Here is a 22,154-nt window from a genome sequence, read left to right as displayed (position 1 = left end):
AATCTTTGCATTACCAGAGGAGCTACTGCTCCTCTTGTCTTCCACAGTCTTAGACTCAGATAGGACGTTAAACCAAAAAAAAATCAAAGTAGATGCCCAGCCATCTGACAACCTTCTTGGGAGACACTGCAGTCTGGTCTGGGAGGGTGAGCACTGCATCAGCAGCCTTGTGACCAGTGGTGAAGTGGATGAGCTCTTGTTTTGCACTTGCTCTGATTCCAGCAACTTCGCTCTGGGCCTGAGCCCTCACTATCCCTTGTACCTCTATTGACCTCACTCTCTTGTAACTAAATCTTTGCATTATCAGAGGGGATACTGCCGCTCTTGTCTTCCATAGTCTTAGACTTAGAAAGGATGTTAAACCAATCAATCATTCAATCTATATATCTTATAACGATGCATACGTGCGCAGACCTGTACACAGGAGGAATGCTGAGTTGGTGATACGCTAGTCGAGCGCCACTGCCACACGTCTTTTCATTGATCAAGGTAGACAGTTTGTGGAACCTCATAGCACTTAAGAAGAGCTCAAGCGAGGACAACGAATGTATTTGTCACTGGAAAGTTTTAAGCATCATGTTTCTCCTATCGTACAGACATGCATTATTGTACATATGCACGTCTCAATACCACCTACAAGCGTCCTGCAACTCAAACCCCCGTTTTATCTGATAGTAAAGTCGTGACATCATCTAGAAGACCAGACCTTTGGTCTGCTTGCCCTGCTCCTTCTCAAGCTTCTTGACGTTGATGTTCTTCCAGATGAAGATGGACGCAACGCAAAGAGGAATGAAACAGACACCAGCAATGACCATCAAGCGCTGAGAGTGAGCGTAAGCGCCAACAACGGCGGCACGCTCAGGGGTGCCGTCAGCGAAAGACATCTGCACTTGGATGTCGCCGAAAATGACAGCTGCCTGGTCCTTGGACCCTTCGGGAAGAAGCTCATACAATTTGCCGGGGGTGATGCTGTTCCACATGGCACCAGCGATGGAGTAGCCGATAGAGGAGCCGAAGCCACCAAAAAGTCCCCAGAGCGCGTTGACGACAGCAATCTGCTGATGAGTGACGGGTGCCATGACGGCAAGTTGACCGCAGGTGGCGAAAATACCAGTACCGAGACCAACGAGAACTTGGGTAAAAGCTAAGACACCGACAGGAGAATCAGGCTGGCGGTAAGGAATTAACAAAGCGGTTCCGAGGAGAGTGATAGGTACACCACTCATTGCGACCCACTTGAAGTTACCCGTGTAGCTGATGAGCATTCCGATAAGAGGACCGAAGACGGAAGAAGTGAGAGAGAAGGAGTTGAGGATGTATCCGGCATGTACGATACTCTGCCTGTGTACAACCTGCAGGTACGAGTTGTACATTCCGTTCCAGCACATGACTGAAAGAAACATGACACCGTAAAGAACACAAGAGCCGACGATGGTTGGCTCCTTGAGATACTTCCACGGGAGGAATGGGACTGGAGCCAGATACCTCTCATAGAGAATGAAAGTGGGAAAGAGCAAAATGCCGAGGACGATCATGGCGATGATATAGGGCGTCTTCCACAGTTGGGGAGCGTAGTTCACGAGGGTGAACGGCAGCATGAAGAGGCAGAAGGCGGCCATGATCAATATGATACCAAAGACTGGCCATGATTAGTACGAAGACAACAGACACAGCCGACGCGGACTTACTATCGAACTCGATAACGTAGTGTTTCACAGATTGGAATGTGCTCCGACCAGACCTTTGCTTCTCAGCATAGCCAGATTTGCGAGCTTTTCGGTACATGTAAAGCATGAGAGCCATAGCTGGAACGCTGCAAGCGACGAGAATGATGATGAAGGCTCCAAACGCCCAACGCCAGCCAGGACCACTCAAGAAGATCGAAGTAAGTTCGGGTCCAGCAAAGGTTGCGGCGATCCTCGGCGTCTGGTTGATGCCGAAGATGATCATACGGTTCTTGAGAGAGGTGATATCGGCGCACATAACATCGATAACGTATATTAGACCGATATGACCAGTCCAGTAAAGAACGTGACCACCGATGTAGGACTGAACGTTCGTGCAAACAGCCTTAACGATCATACCACAGACACACACCAGGAGCATGAAGCAGAAGCCTTCAACACGGCCCCAGAGATCGATGACTTTCGCCATGGTAAGTGGAACGCAGCCACCAAGTGCTGTGGAGATGACGGTCCCTACGGTGAGCAAGCCGTGCGAACTGAATGCTGATGTGACGTATGGGTTGAGGCCGGTGTCGATATAGTTTTGCAGCATATCGACGAAGTGGATCAGGTATAGCCTGGGATTGTCAGAGGATGTCGCAATCGTTTTGACCAATACAACCTACAGAACAAACATGGAGATAAGTGTAGGCTTGTTCCAAATGGTGGTGATGATCCGGACGCGTTCAACTCCCCTCTGGAAATCCTGGACCTTTTGGCCATCGATGTCGTACTCGTTGGTATTTGCATTCGCATTATTAAAGGATTCGTCGCTGTGACCAACGATAGGATGGCTCTTCTCTGCATCTAGCTGAGGGGGAATTCGTTCAATGCCAGCCGTGGGCTGCGGACCACCAGCAGTGAGACTCATGGTGAAAGAGGGTAGCGAAGCCCAACCAATTGCCTTGTGTAGAAGCGATGGATCTCGAGGATAGGCGGAAAGCGAGAAGGGCTACTTTAGCTGGTATTATATACCCCGGTACCCATGCAGCGGAACCGCCATACGGTGGGAGATTTGTCCCTGCCTACACGCCGACAACCGGACAAGGAAGGTAAGTGTAGGAAAAATTGTGCGCGTCTCCCCACCACGAGGCTTCTGGATTTCTCAACGATAGTGTGGCCCAGCAACCTCTCATTGCTCGATGATCTGATAAGATGGAGCGCCCAGAAGCTCGGTCATCAGATAAGATCCATCTCCGCCCGAATCTCCAATCATGCCACAAGCATGTGTGGGGCGGGGCGCCATGGTCGCGGACAAGGCCTCCATGCTGGGCAGGCCAAGACTGCGGCAGGCTGCCCCAAGCCTTGGCTCGGTACGGCGAGGCCATCAAAAAGGCCTTGCCTAGGCCAGGGACAGTGAAAACTTGGTCGGTCATTTCTTGGCCTCATCGTCTTTGGAGTCCGTGATGAGGGAGTGTCGGGTTTTCCAGGAGATCGTCTGCGTTCCTGCAAGGCATTCGTGGGTCGAGCCTTAACACACGAGCTTTACAAGCCAACTGCGGCCTGTCCGCAGGTCCTGGTTCGTGGACAAGGGCAGAATCGAAGGTACATGGATGGTGTGCGAGTGAGACTCCGTTGCAAGTCAAGAGGGGTCTGGTGCGCGTTCACATGCATGTGAGAGTTCCGTGAACGCGGTTGTCGACAGGAGGGCACGTTCCCTCCTTCGTACAGCCTGGCCAAGCTTCGAAGAACAAGACATGCTGGGGTGGCACATCATGCATGTAAGTCTTACCGCGGGCGTGATATGCACGAGGCTCGGTGTTAGAGTGAACGAACGAACGATGTTCATAATGGGTCCATGCGGGGAAGGCGCGCGCCCACGGGTGCAGCCCCGGCGACTTCGGTCGCGCATGAACATCCATCTTCTCCTACCCTCACTAATTCTGCCAACAACTTTGGAAGTCGAGCATCGAGAACAGACCCTGGAGGCCCTCAGAGGCGTTAGCATCACACGCGCCGATTTTGAAAGTGAGCCATTCCACTAGAGCCCTCCTCTTTTGGAAGTTTGGGCGCAGAATTTCTCAGGCTGTACTTGTTGATATTTTGAACATGTTTAACACGAGGCTTAAGAACCCTACCACCAGCGAGCGCTTATAAACGCACCTTTCACGGCGTGCCCCACACTAAGCTTATGTTGTCTCAGTGTCAAAGACATATAGAATTATGGGAAATGGCTGCCGCAATGCCGAGCGCTCATGTAAGAATGACCTGAGGCTAAGTGGTAATGACGTCCATAAAATAAAGCCTTAGCAGATCTCCTGAAGACAAGGCACTTCAGGATACCTGCCCGCACTTCAGCCCATCAACCCTCAAAACCTCACTCGAGCAACTATGCAGCTCACAAAGGTGAACCAACATCAATCTCTTCCAGCTCGTTCTACGTTCTCTTTTGCAGCTCACCGCATTCCTTGCTCTGGCCACCACGGCCACCACGGCCGTTCTTCCTGCATCAGCCGACAACGTAGAGGCACACGCCATCAAAGCACCTGCCATTGAAACACGATGTAAATGATGCTCCTACGGCATCACTTACAGCGAGTGCTGTGTGCTCGGACGCCAGATTTGTCGTCTCGGCTGTCACTCCCGGAATCTCATCGACGCACTCCATTGCCGTGTCAACTGCGGGGCCTCAGATCGATGAGTCATGCAATGGCTGTAGCAAATGTTGAGGTGGGCTTAGTAAGATAGCACCTAGAGCTTCTGTATGATTTGGTTCCAAGCTACCTAGGTAACATTTGGATCTGAAGGCTCTACTGGAGGAATGTAGCTTTCGGTATGGCATGGCTCCGCAAGTGAGGGTGTTTCGCTTGGTGAGGTAATGTTTCTTCGAACAAACGCTAAATAGGTCGGAATAGTCTGTTACTTCGTCAACGATCTTGGACTTCGAGATTATGCCAGCGCTTGTAAGCATTGTAAATCAGTCTGTTGTCCTCCTGATTTCCTAAAGATTTGTTGCGTAGCAGTGTTGTAGTGCATTGATGTTCTTGCTCAACGTCAACGCCAACTCTCCTGCCCGGCACCCATGCTCCTACTCCAACGAGCACTCGAACACCTTCTGTTTCTTACTGGTAATTGCCGCGTATCAAGGATTGGCACAGTCAATCTCGTGCTGATATACACAAGATGTTTCTCTTCTTACAAGCTTTAGCAAACAAATTGCAGACCTTAACATGCAGTTCTCTGCTATCCTCTGCATTGTGGCGCTCGTAACGTCAGCCACTTCCACAGCAAAACGCAAGTAGATACTCTTGCGCATTCAAATATCGAAACAATGTCCAAAATTGCATGCATGGTACGAATATCAAATCAAGTTCTCCCCTGACCAACGATTAAAACAGACAACAGCGGCAATGTCTCAAAACCCGAGGGTACGACCTCGAATCCAAGAACCGCGTCGAGTACTGCATGTCGGACCATGTCAGGGTGTAGGTATGGGTCAATGCCAAGCCTATTTGTGAGGGTCATGGCGGGAGATCTCACAGGGTACGTGTTTCCTGGTTGACGCGTGTGATTGTGATGCTGTTTTGAAGCAGAGAACCCTGACTGGCTGCAAGAGCTCTGAGGTTATGGAGGCTGGCATTGGTAGTAGAAATCTCCGGCGAGGTGTTGTGTGTAGGAGCGCCACGATATTCCATTGCATATATACATCCCCTAGTAAACAAAATACCCCTGCGTCAACGGAAGCTCCTCACTTGGCTCCGCAGTGCAATGCATGCCATCGGCCTCAACCCTATATGTCTCGGGGTCGACCTTCATCTTCGGCCGCACGTCGTTGTACTTCATGTCTCGCTTGCCGATGTTCCTGCAGTTCTTGACCGCTTCGACGCGCTTTCGTAAACCGTAGCTTTTGATGACGCCAGAGTTAATGGATGCTTTGGACACAAATGTGATGCTGGATGATGGTACCATGGAGGCAAACATGGGACGCATGATGATGGGCTCTACGGTTGGGATGGAGGCGTTGGGATCACCCTGCGAAGATCAGTATCAATTTTGTAATGAGAAGAGGAGTGGTGACGTACCATTTGGGCGTAAGAGCACATCCCACTCTTTACGACCAGCGCTGGCTTGACGCCAAAGTTGCTTGGCCGCCACACTACCAAGTCTGCCAGTTTGCCAACCTCGATACTGCCAATGATGTGACCCATGCCCTGAGCAATAGCCGGGTTCACAGTGTATTTGCTGATGTATCTCTTTACTCTGAAGTTGTCTGCGCCGGTACCTTCATCTTCCTTAAGGTATCCGCGCTGAACTTTGTTTTTATGCGCCGTGTTCCAAGTGCGCAAAATGACCTCACCGCAACGACCCATCGCTTGTGAGTCAGACGACATCATTGAGATGGCCCCAAGATCATGCAAGACGTCTTCTGCGGCGATGGTTTCGGCGCGAATACGCGATTCGGCGAAGGCTACGTCTTCGGGGATGTTCTTGGATAGGTGGTGGCATACCATGAGCATATCCAGGTGTTCGTCTAACGTGTTGCGGGTGTATGGCCGGGTAGGATTTGTGGATGATGGGAGGACGTTGTCATGCTCGACAACGCTAATGATGTCTGGGGCGTGGCCTCCACCTGCGCCTTCGGTGTGATAGGTGTGGATGACCCTGTTCTTGAATGCACCCACAGTCGACTCGACAAACCCGGACTCGTTGAGGGTATCGGTATGGATCAGAGTCTGGATATCGTACTCGTCACAGACGGTCAAACATGCGTCGATGGCTGCTGGTGTGCTTCCCCAGTCTTCGTGAAGCTTCAGACCGCAGACACCGGCTTCAGCTTGCTCTTGTAGCGGCTTCACATCTGCGTCGTTCCCCTTGCCAGTGATGCCATAGTTCAAGGGGAGCTCGTCAATGGCCTGCAGCATCTGCCTGATGTGTGTCTTGCCTGGCGTGCAAGTGGTTGCATTCGTGCCGGTGCTTGGTCCAGTCCCACCCCCGAGCATCGTTGTGATACCGGATGCGATCGCCTCTTGCGCTTGCTGTGGACAGATGAAGTGGATGTGCGTGTCGAAGCCTCCTGCCGTGACAATGTCGTGCTCAGCTGCGATGACGTCTGTGCAAGAACCAACAACCATGTTCGGGTCGACACCATCCATAACATCTGGATTACCAGCCTTGCCAATGCCAACAATGATGCCGTCCTTGATACCGATGTCAGCTTTGTAGATGCCCGACCAGTCAACGATCAGAGCGTTGGTCACGACTGTGTCCAGGACCTCGGCGTCAGATCGTCCTCCTGCCTGGCCCATGCCTTCTCTGAGCGTCTTGCCTCCGCCGAACGCGCACTCGTCGCCATACTTGGTCAGATCTTTCTCGACCTTGATCCACAGATCTGTGGCGCCTAGTCTCACCAAGTCGCCAGTTGTGGGACCGAACATGCTAATGTAGGCCTGGCGCTCCATGGTGCAGATGTCGATGTGTGCGCCGTCGCCAGCTGGCGCCGGTACGTGCAGGAAACCTCCAGCAGTCAGCTTCTCCACAATGCCTTCTGCAACGCTTGTATCGTGGATGTGGCCTGAGGCAATCCGATTTCCACCCTTGATGACCTGGTTTCCAGCAATTTGCACCAGAGTAACCGTCTTTGTGTCACCAGGCTCGAAACGTACAGACGTACCAGCAGGAATGTCCAAGCGGTAGCCATGGGCGCGAACGCGATCGAAAGAGAGCTGAGGATTGGTCTCGATGAAGTGGTAGTGTGATCCAACCTGAATTGGCCTGTCTCCCGTACTCTTGACCTTGAGCTTGATCCTCTTGCGCCCTTCATTGAGCTTGATGATGCCCGCCTCGCCTTTCACAGCTATAATTGCGCCAGGTTGCTTCTCGTATTCATACGCTGTCGAATCGATGAGAGGAAACATGTCGTTGGAGGGAACTGGCAGGAAAGAGCCATAGAGGGCCTTTTCGAGGTCGCCATCATTGGTCGATATTGGGTGGTGGACGGTCACGAGGTAGGTGCCGGTGGGAAAGGTGCCCTCAACCATCAACTCATGGAGTCCTGCGACCACTGAGGGCTGGACATGGCGGCGACCCAGCATGGTCTTGCCAATGGCCATGAGGTCGGCGACGGTGTGGTTGCCATCGCGGATAAGCTGTGCGCCTTCAGCGAGCTGTCATGGGTGGGCGTGCAAGCTGGTGTGGTACTTCTTGGAGGTTGTTGGCGATGAGCGCCTGACACCGTTAATTAGGTGTGAGTTTCACGTAGCAATGACCAGTCCTTACTGTTGCCTCGCTCTGGTTCAGCTTCACTCCTCTTGCCAGGCGGCGCTGGGCGAGCAGGCCCAGCTGGGAGATGACGAGCTTGTCGAGCTGTGGTGGGGGTCAGCGCGAGGTTCCTTGCAGCTGGCGCATCGCCGCGCCCAGCAATTGCCCAGGCGAGTCACGCACCTCCTTGGGACACAGCTGCATCTTGTGTCTGTATCACTGCGACAGTATGACTGCAACAAGTGACGTTCAAACAAACGTACGCGGGGCTCTCAAGTGTACCGCATGTTCCAGACCGGACCATACCAAAGCAAGCCAGAACTCCTCCTTTTCAAGACCCCTCGCGCTGCTATTCGTCGATAAGGGAGCTCCCCGATAACGATTGCTGACTACTATGCCTTCGTCATCCACATCTTATACATATAAACAGTGACAGCAGGTCCCAACCTCCAAAACGAGCTTCACACCTCTGTTCCTTTCTTGAAACAATGCATCGCCGTTGAGATTGGCTTCATAGGTTGCTGACGATCCTGCTGCTAGGTGTGTTCATTACTAGACCACAGTCAATCGCACGTCATCTCACTGCACCGGTCCCTGGACTCGCCGCATGCATAAACCCAGGTACCACGTCCCAGGAGACCACACCCGACCATGCCGGCCGCTTCCTTCGCACGGCACATGAAAACTCCAGTGCTACAGCGACGAATCACGCGGTTCTGTGGGACCTTGAGCAACGTGCACGAGGCCAGACTGTGGGCATCTCGGTGGATCGTGGAGCTCCATCTTTCTGATGTGGAGCCTCAACTCGGCGCGCGCGTGCTTTCCTCATCAGCTGTACACCAACACTCCAGATGCAGCTCAAATATCTCCCGCTGTCGGTGCTTAGTCTCGGCCTGGTCCGGCTTGAGCCTCAGGATGCTACCGTTCCATTTCACGACACTAAAGCGAGCGTAGGTGTAGCGTGGCAAACGTCAACGTACAACTTTTGTTCCAAGAGCGTGGGAAACCAGGGTCCCAATGCGAACGAGTCATTAGCTCCCGATGTCGTGCTCGCCCCACAGCTATTCAATATGCGCTTGCCTCAACCATCATCGAAAATATTTTCATGAGCAATTATGCGCCAAGTAGATAAATACAATGTAGGTCCTGCAGTGTAAATTACCAAGCCCTATTGACACTCGTCAACTTTTTTGTTCAGTCCGAGTAAGCCTCTGAGGACCAGCCATCATGTCCTCCATTACGTCACATGCGGCGCCTATCCACAAGAACAAGTCATTGTTCCGCTCGGTTCCCTTCCAGATCCTCGTCGCATGCGGTGTCTCGTTCACGGCACCGGGCATGTGGGATGCGCTCGGTGGATTGGGAGCAGGTGGCGCTGCTGAGCCTTACGCAGTTTCTGCTGCCAATGCTCTAGTGTACGGACTCTTTGCTGTTGTCTGCGTGCTTGCCGGTGCTATCAACAACCGCATTGGACTGAATTACGGACTTGCTCTTGGTGCTATCGGTTACCCTCTGTACGGCGCTGGTCTTTACACCAACAGTGTCAGCGCGAACACCTGGTTCATGCTCTTCGGCAGCGCTCTCTGCGGTATCAGCGCAGGTTTCTTCTGGGCCGCTGAGGCAGCCATCATCATCGGCTACCCATCTCCCGGCGATCGCGCATTCTACCTCGCCATCTGGCAGTCCGCAAAGGCCGCTGGTCCCATCGTCGGTGGTGCTATCAACCTAGGTCTCAATGCGAACCGCAAGACCGCCGGCTCTGTCTCGACGTCCACCTACATCGTCTTCATCGCCATCATGTGTCTCGGCCTCCCCATTGCGCTCTGCCTCTCACCCGCCCACAAAGTCTGGCGCAAAGATGGCACCAGGATTGTCACAGAGCGCGCCGCCAGCTGGGGCCAGGAATTCAAGGCTGTCGGCAAGCTCTTCATTAGCCGTAGGATCTTGCTCCTCCTCCCCGCCTTCTTCATCAGCTATTTCTACAACGGCTTCATGTCGACCTGGCTCACGACCTACTTCACCGTCCGCTCGCGTGCGTTCAGCTCCTTCTTCACGAACTTTGCCGGCATCTTCAGTTCCTTCATCATCGCCGCCCTCCTCGATAACCAGAAAATCTACATCAAAACCCGCGGCAAGATTGCCTTCATCTCCATCGTAACCATCCTTTTTGGCACATGGATTTGGGCGTCCATTCTCCAGAACCAACTCTACAACGCTACAACCGCACCCGTCTTCGATTGGTTCCAGGGCGGCTTCGGAAAGTCCTACGCGCTGGTATTCTTCTGGCAATTCGGCGGTCAGTCGTTCCAACAATTCCTCTACTGGCTTGTTGGCCAGTACGCTACCGACCTTTCCAACTTGTCTCACCACACCGGTATTCTGCGTGGTGTAGAAGCCCTGGGCCAGACTGTTGCGTGGGCTATGCAGACTGAGGGCAATGCGAACCACTTCGTTTCCATTGGCATCAACTTCGGGTTCACGGTGCTGTGCATTCTACCTACTTGGATTGTTTTGTCTGAGCTTGAGGGTAGTCATGAGACGGTTGTCACTGAGGAAGAGGTGGACAACAAGCTGTCTGGCAATGCTTGAGAATGTTGTAGGTGTGATTAGATTTCCAGTTTGTGTGCAAGATACCCAATAGACTTCTCCACACTTTTCGCAATCGTTGCTTGCATTTTCATTATTGCGTGCAAGATGTTCACACTCAAAGTTCACTAGCCAGGCCTGCAAGGCTGTTCCATTATTGACAGTGGATGAATAGAGTCACCTAACAACGTAGACAAGCGTTATTGTTCACTAACGCGACTTAGGTAGTTTACTATGATGTTCACCTTGAGGCAGCGACGGCACATGGCAAATCTTCACCTCTCCTTGAATTTGCCCTGCTGACAGTATTGCCTACAGACTGTGGCTTCACTGCATAGTCACTGCCCTCGCTACGAGACCTTTTTAATCACACAAATACCGAGCTGGGTGAATAAGAATGATCTGTAGCTGAACTCCGGTGTTGTCCAACTTTTCTTACCTTTGATGCCGCTGACAGCGAACAGATATGCATCCTTCGAGCTCCTGGACACCACTACTCTAATCGTCAGCAATCCAATACTGACACAGACGTAACGAATCGGTGCTGGTGAAGCTTTGGCCTGCTGCTAGTCCACCAGCTCCCAGCTCTCCACTTCTCCCCACGTCGGCCAATACTCCAAACTATCCCAATGACATTGAATAGCACTCATCCTGGCCGACTTCAACGGCAGACCTAGGCCGTGCAGTGCGGCAAACTCAGCTCAGCAAGCGACTCGCTGCCACGCAGCCCCATGCCCTTTGAGATCATCCACATTCTGCTTCTTCGACGAACGTTCCCTGCATACGTACCAATTTCAATATGCATACTCGCCGTGCAACACTGCGCGCGCATCAATCTGGCCGAGACGCTTCATCAAACTGTCCGCTGAGCGGTTGCGAAGCAGGCTTCGAAACTGAGAAGTTGCGCTGGTTTCTTGCGGTATGCTGTACTGCATGGGCCGCGCAAGTTGGGCTTATACTGCGTCACAGAGCTGGAAGGCATCGTTCCTGCTTGAAATTAGCGTGCTGGTTTCGACGAGGTTTCCGTATTTATTGATCACGGCTTCTTGGGTGATCACAGTACGTGAACAATTCGAACACTCGGGAGGGTTTGAATGGGGAAACGGTATTGTGGGTTCCACTATGCGGTTGAAATCCTGGACCGCTGTTGGCCTGTCTGGATGCTGAGGTGGCTCGGTATGGGAACTCTGATTGTTTTCCATAGTGGGCGAACAGTTGAACGATAGTTAGTACACAGCTCCGTGACGATTTCGTACAGAAATTTCTCTCGAAGTTTGTAGTCACTGTGCGATTGGAGCAAGGCCGCCTTTCACTCGAAGTGCCAATTCCGAGGCTTAGCCACTCGGTGAAAGATGTCACGAGTTCCGCCGATTTACGGATTCCCAAACAGACGAGTATATTGTGATTGGTACTCGATGCCATCCATAATTCTAGTGAGCATCGACTCGTTTTCAAACCACGCCTTCTTCATTGAACAACATACGATATGGATGGCAGGTCTCTGCATTGAATTTCCCCATGCACGCGTTACAATCGTTTGCGAATGTACCGACCCTCCTGAATTTTGACATAGTGGCTGTATGAACCACAGTATAGCATGCAGGGCATATACGTGAGTGGTTAATTGTCTTGGTGCCCTAAAATATCCCACGTTCTGCCCTGCGTCCTGTCACCTAGACTGTCACCCATCCTACTAGCTAGCCTTAGCTAGCCACTTGGAAGCTCTCGCCCACCTGTGACATATGCTTGATGATATTGAGCCAGAATCCAGGGGAGTTCGTACGTTTTGCGAGGCACCGATACACACTACTTATCGACTAACTTCCACTCCATGACTTCCTCCACGCCACGCCAATACTTCATCACTCCCCACTCCCCTCGAATCGCATCGAACCTCTCCAATCCAACTTTCAAACTCAACGTCCGCTGACACACCAACTCAATCTGAGTAGCAACGCGCCGCCACACCCTCCCGCGTCCGTTGAGGTTCTCCGCGTCCTCATCCCACGTACACTGTTGGCATGCGTACAGCTCCACAAACGCGTGAAACAGCTCGTGCAGCAACGTTCCCAACCACTCAAGCGCAGCTTCACTGACAGCACTATGAATCGATGCTTGTTATGCTGGAATGTGTACGTTGTTGTTCGGAGGGTAGCGGTGAGTAGCCTGAATGCGGATCTGCGCACAACTGTCAACGCTTTGTTCAAACCCTTTATCAATGACCAAGCCGTCGCCAAGCGTACCTTGATTGTTTGCAGGAGGGAAGACAATTTTGAAGCGGATCTTGGAGGGAAAGAATATATCAGCTAGTACGTCAAGAAGGTGCTCCATCTCATGCGTGTGGACTGCACGAGCGTCTGGCGCACCTAGCCACGCGATCAGGCCAAACTGTGGAGGCTGAGTGATGATACGCTGGAACTCCGCGCACGCAGTGATTCTATCAGGGGTACTGTACACCATGTGCTAGTTGAGGAAGTCGGTTAGTATATTACTTAATTGAAGTGGAGAATGGCAAAGTGGTGTTAGTGTGATAGCCTTGACAGTGTTGCCGTACTGGTTGATTACTAGTCCATTGTGCATGTTAGTGTTTGCGCAATTCGCGCACTTGAACTGCTGTCGGATTTGAAGCCGAGCTTCAGGTGATTTGTTGTGCACTGTTTGGGCTCGTGCTTTGATGACAATTCTGATGAAGCTCGAGTGTGGAAGGTGGGACGTTTAAGACTGCAGCAGACGAAGGCTTCGACTCAAGACAGTGATTTATATCTAATCTACTGGAAGCATACTCTGCTTGCTCTCACGAGGCTTGGCTACATATATTGATGTTCGTAGACAATGATCACTGAGACATCTTATGTGCCTTACGCACGTATGAAGCTATCATATACATTACGAAAGGAAGGTACTCACTTGCTGCTGTAACCCCAACGTGATAACGTAGCAGAAGCAGCTTGGTCAATTGGCAGGGTAAGGTGACTCCTAGAGTTTGTGGATGAGTCTTGGGTGTGTGCAAAAAGGAGTCGAGGTGGCAGGAGGGTCGAGAGTTCGATGGCAGAGACAGTAGCAGATGCTGTTCACACGGCGCGTCGCCTAGAGGAAGCCACGACATTCATGGAGAGCTCCTACCCACGTGTTCATGCTTGCTTCTTTACCTTTAATATCTGCTACACCAGAGTCAATACAATTGCCGACCGCTGCTATGAACCCTGGCCAGCATGCTTCATCTCACGAGGACTGTCACAACTGCTCCGGCGTCATCGTCAAGAAAATACTGATAGTGAGCCAACATGGCCATCTAGCCTACGTCGCGTGCTAACTCCAGGACGCCATGAGGCTTTGGATCTCAGCGAGGAGTTTATCGAGTTCCTGAGTATATGAATGGAGAGGGCCACACCTCCAGAGATCCACGCCTGTAACGTCCTGAGGCAGATACTGCAGGATCGGTCGCCGAGAAGTATGCTACAACGTCTGGATGAGCCGGACGCGCGTGGTGTCGCGATGAATCAAACTCTCGTGGGATGACAATCGCGGTCCGGATTGGTATGGGTCTTGCCAGACGATCGACAAGGTATCGTATATTCGATCAAACCCACTCAACCACAAAATAGTTGCAGCACATGGAGCGCTCAACGCTAAAGCCGTGGCACGCCGGAGTACGCTGCTTCATGAAATCGTGCATGCGTTCATTTAACGGTACGCATGCAGATTCTGTAACTGCTGCTATGAGGACCTTAATAACGATGTTGGACATGGGGTTGTGTGGCAGCGCATAGCGAATTGGGTTGAGCACGCTGCACTTGAGGCGCTGAAGGTACCGTTGAAGCTGGATAGAATCCTGGCCATTCGGAGTCAGTGGAGTCATCTGACGGCTTGGCCGAGTCCGGAAGAGGCGAGGTATTGGGGGCTGGAAGATGAGCTAGCAAAGACTGATATGCCATATACTGTAGATAGCAACCATGGTGATCCATTCTCGATGCGCGTTGCTATTGATTCGTCCACACGATGGTGCTTTCGAAATAATACCGGGGAGACCAGCAGGGGTACACTACGGAATTGCTACTGAACGATGGTTTGATGTTGTTTCAATATCACGTGGCGATATCAGTCCAGCCTCACCGGTCCTGCCGTATCGTGAACGCGAGCGTAAGGGAGTGGGGGCCTGTTTCACTGGAGAAACGGCCTGAAGACATGTTTTACACGCGTTGCGTATGGCCATACAAGCGTTGTCTTTGCATTGCACGGTAGCCGTTCAATTCGAAGAGTTGGGAGGCTTTCGGCGAGTCCGATGGTGATAAGCGGCGCAGATGGTGGAATCGAAGCTGACAACCGCCAAGATATGGGGACTGCTTCAGCTCTTGGGACAAAGCGATAAGATCTCGAAACCGACAACCTGTTGTGGTAAACACAAAACACAAGTTGGTTCGTTCAGCTGGGACGCCATGATCGACAGGCACGGAGGCGTGAAAACCCATGACCTGCGGCGATCCCGTCTTCTGGGAGACTTGGCTTCGAAGGATCCTGATTGGCGCGCAGGTAAATTTGCTCCTTTGCCAACTCATCCTTCGGTTCAGGCAGGATGCCCTTACTGTAGCACACGATACTTGGATTGTTGTAAGACGTGTTGTGCCGTGACACAAAGCGGACGTCCGGCTAAGGCTGAAGTCGGGAGCTGTCGTGCGTCATCAAGATGCATCATCGTCCCTCTCGGTCTGGACTTGGTGCCAACGGTTTCCCACCAACCTGGTTCTGCAGACTGTTGACTTCGCGGAGAAGACTCGATAGGTTTAGACACGTCGCTGCAAGCCTGGCGTGTAAAGAAGATGTCTTCTGGTCGCCAAAAGATGCAGGAGAGTATTTGGTGGAAGCCCTAGGGAAGGTCTCGTACACGAAAGCCAATGTGGCCGCGTCCAATCACAGCCTAGGGCATTGAAAGAGTCGAGTTGCAGAGCTGTGGCGCCCCTGCAGGTCAGCCACACGTGCAAAACAGGATGCCTGGCCCTTTGGGACAAACAGTGTGGATGGCAATGTCGAAAATCAGTCTGTAAACAGGACAATCGAGCGAGGATGCGGCACGAGTACAACATCCGTCGGCAATGCGACCCAAGACGCAGACGGGCGTGCAAAAAGCAATTCCACTTGCTCCAGGAGACTGGCTCCGGGGAATAAAAAAAGGGGATGCATTTCTTAAGAGAGCCAATATGAAAATGCAATACACGCAGGGTAGCAAATACGGCTGGAGGCATTGATCCTTCCCAGAAGCTCGGGGCCGCCGTTTCACAGGGCAAATCCAGTCGCACTGCTGTTCCCACAATGTGACCTGGCAGTGCCTGGATCAGCGAGGTGCAGTGTTTAGTGAGTGTCAAAAGCCACGAGCGCGGAGAGTTGAATGACTCGTGCGTCAACTAGCTATGATCCGGAAGACCGCGAGCCCGCGGCGGCGGCATCGAGCGTCTCGAAAATTGCGCAACAGCCGCTCCGGAGATAAGGTATGGATGGCGTGGAGACGTGAGGGGTGGAAATAACGACGTCTGGATGCTGTAGTTTGGGTGAGCGGTGGGGCACAGGAGAGGCCGGCCCAGTTAGCATGCACTCCAAGGCAGCAAGCAGATAGGATTCTCCTTCGAGATCTCGCACTGGCGGAGAGTTGGTGAAAGGAACGAACGAAAGCCGCAGCCAGTCGTGCTGTGGGCTCTCCAGATTTGCAGTTCTATGCAGCCTTGCTAGCGTCTCCAGCGTCTGGCCAGCGCAGGGTGGATCGTGACGAGCTGCCCTGGAGGTATTCAACCTGTTCAGCTGCCCTTGCCCGCACAGCCTTGCACATTGATGGAGACTGGGTGGGTTCTGTTCATGCAGCACTGCCCGTTTGCTCGCCGAGTGTTTATCGCCCCGGTGGTGCGAGTACGAACGCATGAAGGGTCGAGAGGAACGCTGAAGCACGGCGGTGCAGGGCCCATTTCTCTAGTGGGTCTCTCTCGTTCTTCTGCCAATGAGCAGGGTCCCGCCACTGCACGGAGCGTCATAGGCCGTTGCGCAATCCAGTTGCGCGGTGCGCGCCCGTTCCCTTGGCCGCATCGAAATCGCCTTATTACCATGGCCGTCTGCACTTTGCTGTAGGGCAGCGCTGCTGATCCTTCAACCGTCTCGACGATCGGATTACGCCTCCCACGATACTCCTCAGAAGAAGCTCATAATACGTCAACAGCTATGGCAACCCTCTTCCGCGACTTCTCCTTCGATGCGGCCTCGCCGTCGCTGGCCGACCATGAGGCCGAGCGAGCCCTTATGAACTGCTCACCTACCTCAAAGTCCACAACACCTGAACACCCATACAGCAGGCCACTCACACCTCCGCCATGCACAATGAGCGACCTGGCTCAGCTTATGGGCGGGCAGAACCTTTTCATCAGCACATCGCGTTCGCAAAACACCCCTGTCGGGCCACCAACACCGCCCAGCGAGGACGACACATTCCCCACTGAACAGCTGGACCCCCACGCCCCTCGACCCACCTACTGCCGCGCTTCAGCGTCCATCATGCGCATGCAGCGACAGGCCAACTCGCGGCTTCAGTGCTGCTCGTCACAAGCCCGCGACATCTCAAAGCTGGTCCGCATGATCCAGGAAGAGGAACAGTGCAATGTCAACGAACCAGCGGTCCGATCAGCCTCAACAGTGGCTACCGTTGAATCAGTAGACGATGAGGGCGTCGACATGGACTATGACTGCTCGTTGCGCGTAACAGTGCCTCTGTTCTCGCGTCCACTTTATCGGGCAGGAGACCGTCACAACGACAATGTGCGCGTTAGCAAGAACGTCCGCATGCGAAAGCGGTCGAGCACAGCGAAGGAGACTAGAGAGAGGAGGAAGACAAAATAGGCCTTGTCTGCACATTTTTGATTTTGAAGCATTGCGACGGCGTTGGAGGTATTGTCTGCGGCGCTGGTGACCGTTTGAGCTCTGTCAAGAGCGCCATTCGAGCTTGAATAGATCTGGAGCCTCTTGGGTCGAGTGCACAGAAAAGCACGCAAGGATTTTGAATGGTTGATATCTATGCTCCCTACGGGTTGAGCCTGGCGTTACACTATTACTATATGCAGCTACTGAGCTGCCACAACCACATATTGCATATTCACCAAATCAAGCATTTCGCACAGCATCCTTTGCTTTTAGACATGCATGAACGTTTCAATCGACCCAGCGACCGGGATCCCACGTGATACGCGTAACCCCAGGATCGCGATCCTCTTCGGTAAAGTTCGGTGACCCACTCTCGGACTTTTGTTGCATTGCAGCTCAAGCTTCATGGCCGTGACAGCTCACCACCGCCGCCATGTCCATCCGTAGAGCGGCAGGGCACCTGCCCTCGCGCTCCGTGCATCTGCGCATCGTGCCGCGGCCAGCCAACCTCTCCGAAAGCCGCGAGATCTTCCGCGTGCTGCAGCGCTTCGGCGAGATCAACACATACAAGCACCTGCGAGTTCGTCGCTCAACTGCAGCGGCCACGATGTTGCGCTGACATCAAAACTAGTACGAGTACCACAATCCAGCAGACAATGTTGCGTTAGCCATCTACCGCACCCCCGACGCTGCGCAACAAGCCCTCAACGCCTCGCCCCTCCGCTTCGCGCTCGAGCGCGAGGTAAGCAGCACCGAACCCTCCTACAGCACCGAAGACGCAGAAGAAGACCCGTCCACCCTCCCACTCGCAACTTTCACCGACATCTCCGACATGACTAGTCCAAGCAAACTCCTCCACCGCACGCCCCCCTCCACCGCATCAACGCCGCCCTCACAGCCCGCACCGATGCCCTTCTCCGCAGCTCCGCCCAAGACCACGACAACAAAATGGTTCCAAATCACCGTCGACCGGTCGCGCGCCGTACATCAAGACTTCGTCGAGCGACAGCCGCTGTGGAAGCAGTTCAGCCCGATGAAGAGCATGGCGCAGGAGGACTTGAGCAAGATCGTGCCGCATGTGGGGTTGTCTGATGTGACAAAGAGGCCGCCGAATGCGCATCGGACGCCGAACAAGGTGTTGAGGAGTATGGGGAAGTATGTTGAGGGGGGGATGCCGAGTCTGAGGGGGTTGTGGGAGGAGGCTCAGAACAAGAGCCAGACTGGACGACCGTAAAGATGACTTTCAACAATCGCTATGGTGCGAGCTGGCAAGGCTATGAGCATGCAGCACAAACGCAGCCTCGCGGTTGTCTTCGTGGATGTGTCTCGCCAACTTCAAGCTTGACGGCCTTCAGCCCACACGGACATAAGCCATCGAAGTTTCCGGCTGCCCACGCAGCCCGGCATGCATAGGGGTCTCTCACGTTCGTCTGTCAATATGGACTTATGCCCTCCTCAATGCGCGCCACCACTACTCAAAGACAGGGACTGCGATGACATCGACTTCGGACCACCTCCACCGATCCCACCAAAATCAGACCTTCGACCGCCATGGCCACCACAGCGACGTAGACTCAAGACGAGGCTTCTCATCCTTATCAAGACCCATCTTCGATAGCGCCACTTCTCGTAGAGCTCAGCTGCGACCGTATCGGAAATTACCTGCAAGCAAAGACACAGCTGAAATGCAAGTTACACTGCTTTGCTTGGGCCGAAGAAGAAAGTTCGATCGCAGATCAAACGAAGAACGCTGAAGAACCACCGAAGGAGCTTTCCACGCAGATAAGCGACGAGCAGATACCGGTGCCGTGGATGGAAACACAAGAGACGGTATCGTCGTCGCCCTGCATCTGCCCCTTAATACCTCGCACAAGTACCGACTGCTCGGATGCCCCGTATAGTGCCATCGTAAGCCAGGCTAAGCGACGCCATAGGTAAGGTACGGAAGCGTTACCAGCACGCTTGAACGCCAGATGTACAAGGCTAACCAAGACCTACCATCTCCGCGAAAGACACCGTTGCAGCGGGTGAGACTTCGAGACACGAATGATCATCTGTGCTGATCGTCCGGATCAACTGTGTCAAGGGTCCAAGATAGTGGTTACGACGCAGGTGCAGGCACAAGGCGAGGCTAGTCCAATTGTACCCGCCCACGGGCGTTTGCTGATGCAGCGTTTGCGGCAGGAATCTTACTCACAGATGATCTGTACTCTATCGAAGTCATTCTATGCGTGGAGTGAAGCACAGCACTTTGCGCATTGCTGTGGCTTCGGGAGGTTGGTTCGCCGACCGGTGGCATTATTTGTTGGCTTGAGATGGAGGGAGACGCTCCCGTACTCCCGTAAGCCAGGGTCCATCCACAAGCGTCTGGGCGGGTTCAAGGCGGCTCGTAAGGCACCCACGTCTACTCGTTTGGTGTACACAACACCTCCGCACTATGTAATTCGCTAAATCTATTACTGTTTAGATCTCACTTACATGAAAGAGGAATCGTGGGCAGGAAGAGTGCGGCAGCATGCCGGAGTGTTTCTGTTTACTGGATGGTGTTGCTCTGCAAGAGGTTACCAAGACGGACGTGTCTGCGCCTCAATCATTTGTTGGTCAGAGAAGGTGGATAAAGCTTAGTGACATGCCATGTAGTCTACGTTCAAACGTTCTCCCAAAATTGCACCGTCGTTGCTCCGAGCCGTTGCATGTGCCTGCATTTGCGAAGGTGTCTAGAATCACCTCATCGTTACCTTCGTGTCATTCTCGTACCTACGCGTGAGCATCTTGTTCTACTGTAGCGTTGACACATAATGACAGTCAAAACGGACATCAAGCGGACCGCATCTCAGTGTCTCCAGCCTCAAGTTCACCAATCTTCCTCTTGCTCGGCGTGGCGCTGCCACTCTCACCATCGTCGTCGCCCTCTGTCCACTCGGTGACTTCCCACTCCACCTGCACGCCGTTGTCTGAGTGTCCGCCGCGCTGCTGTCTAAAACGACCCAAAGTTGTGTTGCGCACAATCTCCTCGAACCATGGAGCGCCACGCGCCTGTGGCTCAGACCGCGCGACTGTTCGCGTAGGATTTGTCCGCGAGGATCCAGCGACGCTTGTCTCCTCATCGCTACTGTCGCCGAAGAAGCCCAGCGTGTTCAGCAGCTCTTGGTCCTCGTCCAATAGACTGCCTACCGGTAGACAGATGTGCGCGGCTTCATCGCGCGTGCGCTCGTTCCATGACGAAAGCTGGGTGCCGCAGTATCCGCAGAACTTGTTGGACGTGGTCGGCGTGTATGGCGATATGAAGGTACGTTGGATGCTCGAGTGCGTCTCGTCAGGGAGCTGCGCGAACGTTGCCGAGGTGTACCATGGTAGTGGCACGCGGAGCCACAGTGTGAGTGGGCTGGCAGCGTGTTGGCCTGTATGTTCGTTAGATTCTTGTTTGGGGCATGGGTGGAGCCATGACGTGATGTCAGAAAGCTCACACCAGTTCGCAGCAGAAACGTACGTGACGCGGAAGAGTTGTCGTACCGCAATTCAGCTTGTCCAGCGTGTTGTGAGGGGAGGTCGACAATATGGCGGAATCGACCGCAGCTGCAGCTGCCGTGCAGCCTAGTGGTCATTGTTGGGTTTGCAGCGAAAGAAGATCAATCGATCTAGTCCGAAGGGTGTCTTTGAACAACGGGTGTGTCAATGCTAGACAGCCAGCGATCGTGTGTATTTCAGTGCTCGAGAGTCTTGTTGTAAAGGAAAGTTCGAGCTCAATCTCACGGTTTCGCGACTTCCATGCAGCCGTGGTACCCACCCGATTGGTCGAAGATGATGAGGATCACCGTTGAAGTTCATCTTCACACCACCAAGTCAATAACACGAGGGAGTTCCTATACCTTCAGAGCTTGTCATGAGTTATGCACGCATTGCGAAGCCTTCCTTCCCATACTTCATGGCGCTTGGGGAGGGGTGTCTTAGCTGGGTGGTATGTTCTGAAAAAGTGTGACAATCTAACAGTGACGTCATTGTTTATACGCCACACATAGCCTCCTATCTCGAGTAATGGCAAAGTCGAGCTTAGTCCTATGATCCTTCATACCATGCGAGACACTCAACGCTATTTTGCAGGCCATCTGCAACCTGATAGATTGTTAGGGGACTATAATAATCTCTGTGTGTTGTAGCTGACGTTTTTGGCGACATGTGAGACTGCTCAGAGGTTCTTACTCTTTACAGCTTCGATCGCATTCACTATGTCAATGGCTTCCCCGGTACCTCACTTTCCTTACAAGACTTGTTACTGCCTCAAGCGGAGCTCTCCAAATATGGAGAGGAGCTGCATCCTAATGCGCAAGTTATTGGTCAGTCTGTATGCAGTCTCCATGGCCGTATATGCAGCCTGATGCGCCCTCAGATGGGTGTCTGACACGCAACTCCACCTGATATGTTCACTTCAACCTTCTTGACACAGGGCAGCACATCCTCGTCCATACTGCTATGGTCATCACACCCGAACAAGACGCCTTATGCGACAAATGCCTTGTTATCAATCTGGAAATGCTCAAAGAGAGCCACGGCTACACCCATCATCAGACCCTTCACAAATTGGTAATCAGCTCGAACAACTGCAAACTGTGCGCGATAATACAAGATCGCTGTCAGCGGTTTTTCGGTATGTACAATATAGGAATCACCCCCCACACCTTAACGTCAGAACCGGTCAGACTCTTTGCGATTCCTCACAAGGCAGCATTTTTGAATGCCGAGCGGCGATACCTC

The 22,154-nt window shown here is 52.9% G+C and overlaps 8 protein-coding genes across 8 annotated transcripts; 4 read left to right on the top strand and 4 right to left on the bottom strand.

Moving 5' to 3' along the window:
* Positions 1–355: 355 nt before the first annotated feature.
* Positions 356–2,415, bottom strand: BU25DRAFT_414812 (MFS general substrate transporter). The gene is made up of 3 exons (XM_033707386.1): positions 2,351–2,415; positions 1,689–2,302; positions 356–1,639 (listed from the first exon to the last, which is right to left on the bottom strand). Exons 1-3 carry the CDS (start codon positions 2,359–2,361, stop codon positions 693–695), a joined length of 1,572 nt encoding a protein of 523 aa, XP_033557251.1. The 5' UTR covers positions 2,362–2,415; the 3' UTR covers positions 356–692.
* A 2,933-nt stretch (positions 2,416–5,348) lies between these two features.
* Positions 5,349–8,156, bottom strand: BU25DRAFT_376827 (urease). The gene is made up of 5 exons (XM_033704121.1): positions 8,106–8,156; positions 7,941–8,027; positions 7,863–7,889; positions 5,747–7,810; positions 5,349–5,696 (listed from the first exon to the last, which is right to left on the bottom strand). Exons 1-5 carry the CDS (start codon positions 8,124–8,126, stop codon positions 5,376–5,378), a joined length of 2,520 nt encoding a protein of 839 aa, XP_033557250.1. The 5' UTR covers positions 8,127–8,156; the 3' UTR covers positions 5,349–5,375.
* An 856-nt stretch (positions 8,157–9,012) lies between these two features.
* On the top strand, positions 9,013–10,584 carry BU25DRAFT_200879 (MFS general substrate transporter). The gene has a single exon (XM_033701104.1). The coding sequence runs from the start codon at positions 9,150–9,152 to the stop codon at positions 10,509–10,511; it is 1,362 nt and encodes a 453-aa protein (XP_033557249.1). The 5' UTR covers positions 9,013–9,149; the 3' UTR covers positions 10,512–10,584.
* A 1,368-nt stretch (positions 10,585–11,952) lies between these two features.
* On the bottom strand, positions 11,953–13,088 carry BU25DRAFT_479648 (uncharacterized protein; the record flags this gene model as incomplete). The annotated part of the gene is made up of 3 exons (XM_033711034.1): positions 11,953–12,622; positions 12,752–12,957; positions 13,063–13,088. The coding sequence occupies 3 exons, from the start codon at positions 13,086–13,088 to the stop codon at positions 12,315–12,317; spliced, it is 540 nt and encodes a 179-aa protein (XP_033557248.1). The 3' UTR covers positions 11,953–12,314.
* Positions 13,089–16,608: 3,520 nt separating this feature from the next.
* Positions 16,609–17,657, top strand: BU25DRAFT_414805 (uncharacterized protein). Its single transcript, XM_033707385.1, has one exon. The coding sequence runs from the start codon at positions 16,710–16,712 to the stop codon at positions 17,379–17,381; it is 672 nt and encodes a 223-aa protein (XP_033557247.1). The 5' UTR covers positions 16,609–16,709; the 3' UTR covers positions 17,382–17,657.
* A 178-nt stretch (positions 17,658–17,835) lies between these two features.
* On the top strand, positions 17,836–18,636 carry BU25DRAFT_350978 (uncharacterized protein; the record flags this gene model as incomplete). The annotated part of the gene is made up of 2 exons (XM_033703336.1): positions 17,836–17,982; positions 18,034–18,636. The coding sequence occupies 2 exons, from the start codon at positions 17,836–17,838 to the stop codon at positions 18,634–18,636; spliced, it is 750 nt and encodes a 249-aa protein (XP_033557246.1).
* Positions 18,637–19,302: 666 nt separating this feature from the next.
* Positions 19,303–20,300, top strand: BU25DRAFT_200820 (uncharacterized protein). Its single transcript, XM_033701103.1, has 2 exons — positions 19,303–19,791; positions 19,870–20,300. The coding sequence occupies exons 1-2, from the start codon at positions 19,449–19,451 to the stop codon at positions 20,025–20,027; spliced, it is 501 nt and encodes a 166-aa protein (XP_033557245.1). The 5' UTR covers positions 19,303–19,448; the 3' UTR covers positions 20,028–20,300.
* BU25DRAFT_200756 (uncharacterized protein) lies at positions 20,037–21,454 on the bottom strand. Its single transcript, XM_033701102.1, has 2 exons — positions 20,893–21,454; positions 20,037–20,803 (listed from the first exon to the last, which is right to left on the bottom strand). Exons 1-2 carry the CDS (start codon positions 21,005–21,007, stop codon positions 20,220–20,222), a joined length of 699 nt encoding a protein of 232 aa, XP_033557244.1. The 5' UTR covers positions 21,008–21,454; the 3' UTR covers positions 20,037–20,219.
* Between the last annotated feature and the right edge of the window lie 700 nt (positions 21,455–22,154).

This window comes from Macroventuria anomochaeta (assembly GCF_010093625.1).
Source record: "Macroventuria anomochaeta strain CBS 525.71 unplaced genomic scaffold BU25scaffold_40, whole genome shotgun sequence".
NCBI lineage: Eukaryota > Fungi > Ascomycota > Dothideomycetes > Pleosporales > Didymellaceae > Macroventuria > Macroventuria anomochaeta.
This window is presented reverse-complemented; position numbering and strand designations above follow the sequence as displayed.

Bases quoted from the DNA above. Each gene is read 5' to 3' on its own strand.
- BU25DRAFT_376827 (XM_033704121.1), bottom strand. From the start codon at position 8,126: ATGCAGCTGTGTCCCAAGGAG. The intron at 7,811-7,862 runs GTACCACACCAG...GAAGGCGCACAG, and splicing joins TCGCCAACAACCTCCAAGAA to CTTATCCGCGATGGCAACCA. The intron at 5,697-5,746 runs GTACGTCACCAC...TGATCTTCGCAG, and splicing joins TGTGCTCTTACGCCCAAATG to GGTGATCCCAACGCCTCCAT.
- BU25DRAFT_414805 (XM_033707385.1), top strand. From the start codon at position 16,710: ATGGCAACCCTCTTCCGCGACTTCTCCTTCGATGCGGCCTCGCCGTCG.
- BU25DRAFT_200756 (XM_033701102.1), bottom strand. From the start codon at position 21,007: ATGACCACTAGGCTGCACGGCAGCTGCAGCTGCGGTCGATTCCGCCAT. The intron at 20,804-20,892 runs GTACGTTTCTGC...ACGAACATACAG, and splicing joins CGACAACTCTTCCGCGTCAC to GCCAACACGCTGCCAGCCCA.
- BU25DRAFT_200879 (XM_033701104.1), top strand. From the start codon at position 9,150: ATGTCCTCCATTACGTCACATGCGGCGCCTATCCACAAGAACAAGTCA.
- BU25DRAFT_414812 (XM_033707386.1), bottom strand. The intron at 1,640-1,688 runs GTAAGTCCGCGT...AATCATGGCCAG, and splicing joins CTACGTTATCGAGTTCGATA to TCTTTGGTATCATATTGATC.
- BU25DRAFT_200820 (XM_033701103.1), top strand. From the start codon at position 19,449: ATGATCATCTGTGCTGATCGTCCGGATCAACTGTGTCAAGGGTCCAAG. The intron at 19,792-19,869 runs GTAAGGCACCCA...ATTACTGTTTAG, and splicing joins GGGCGGGTTCAAGGCGGCTC to ATCTCACTTACATGAAAGAG.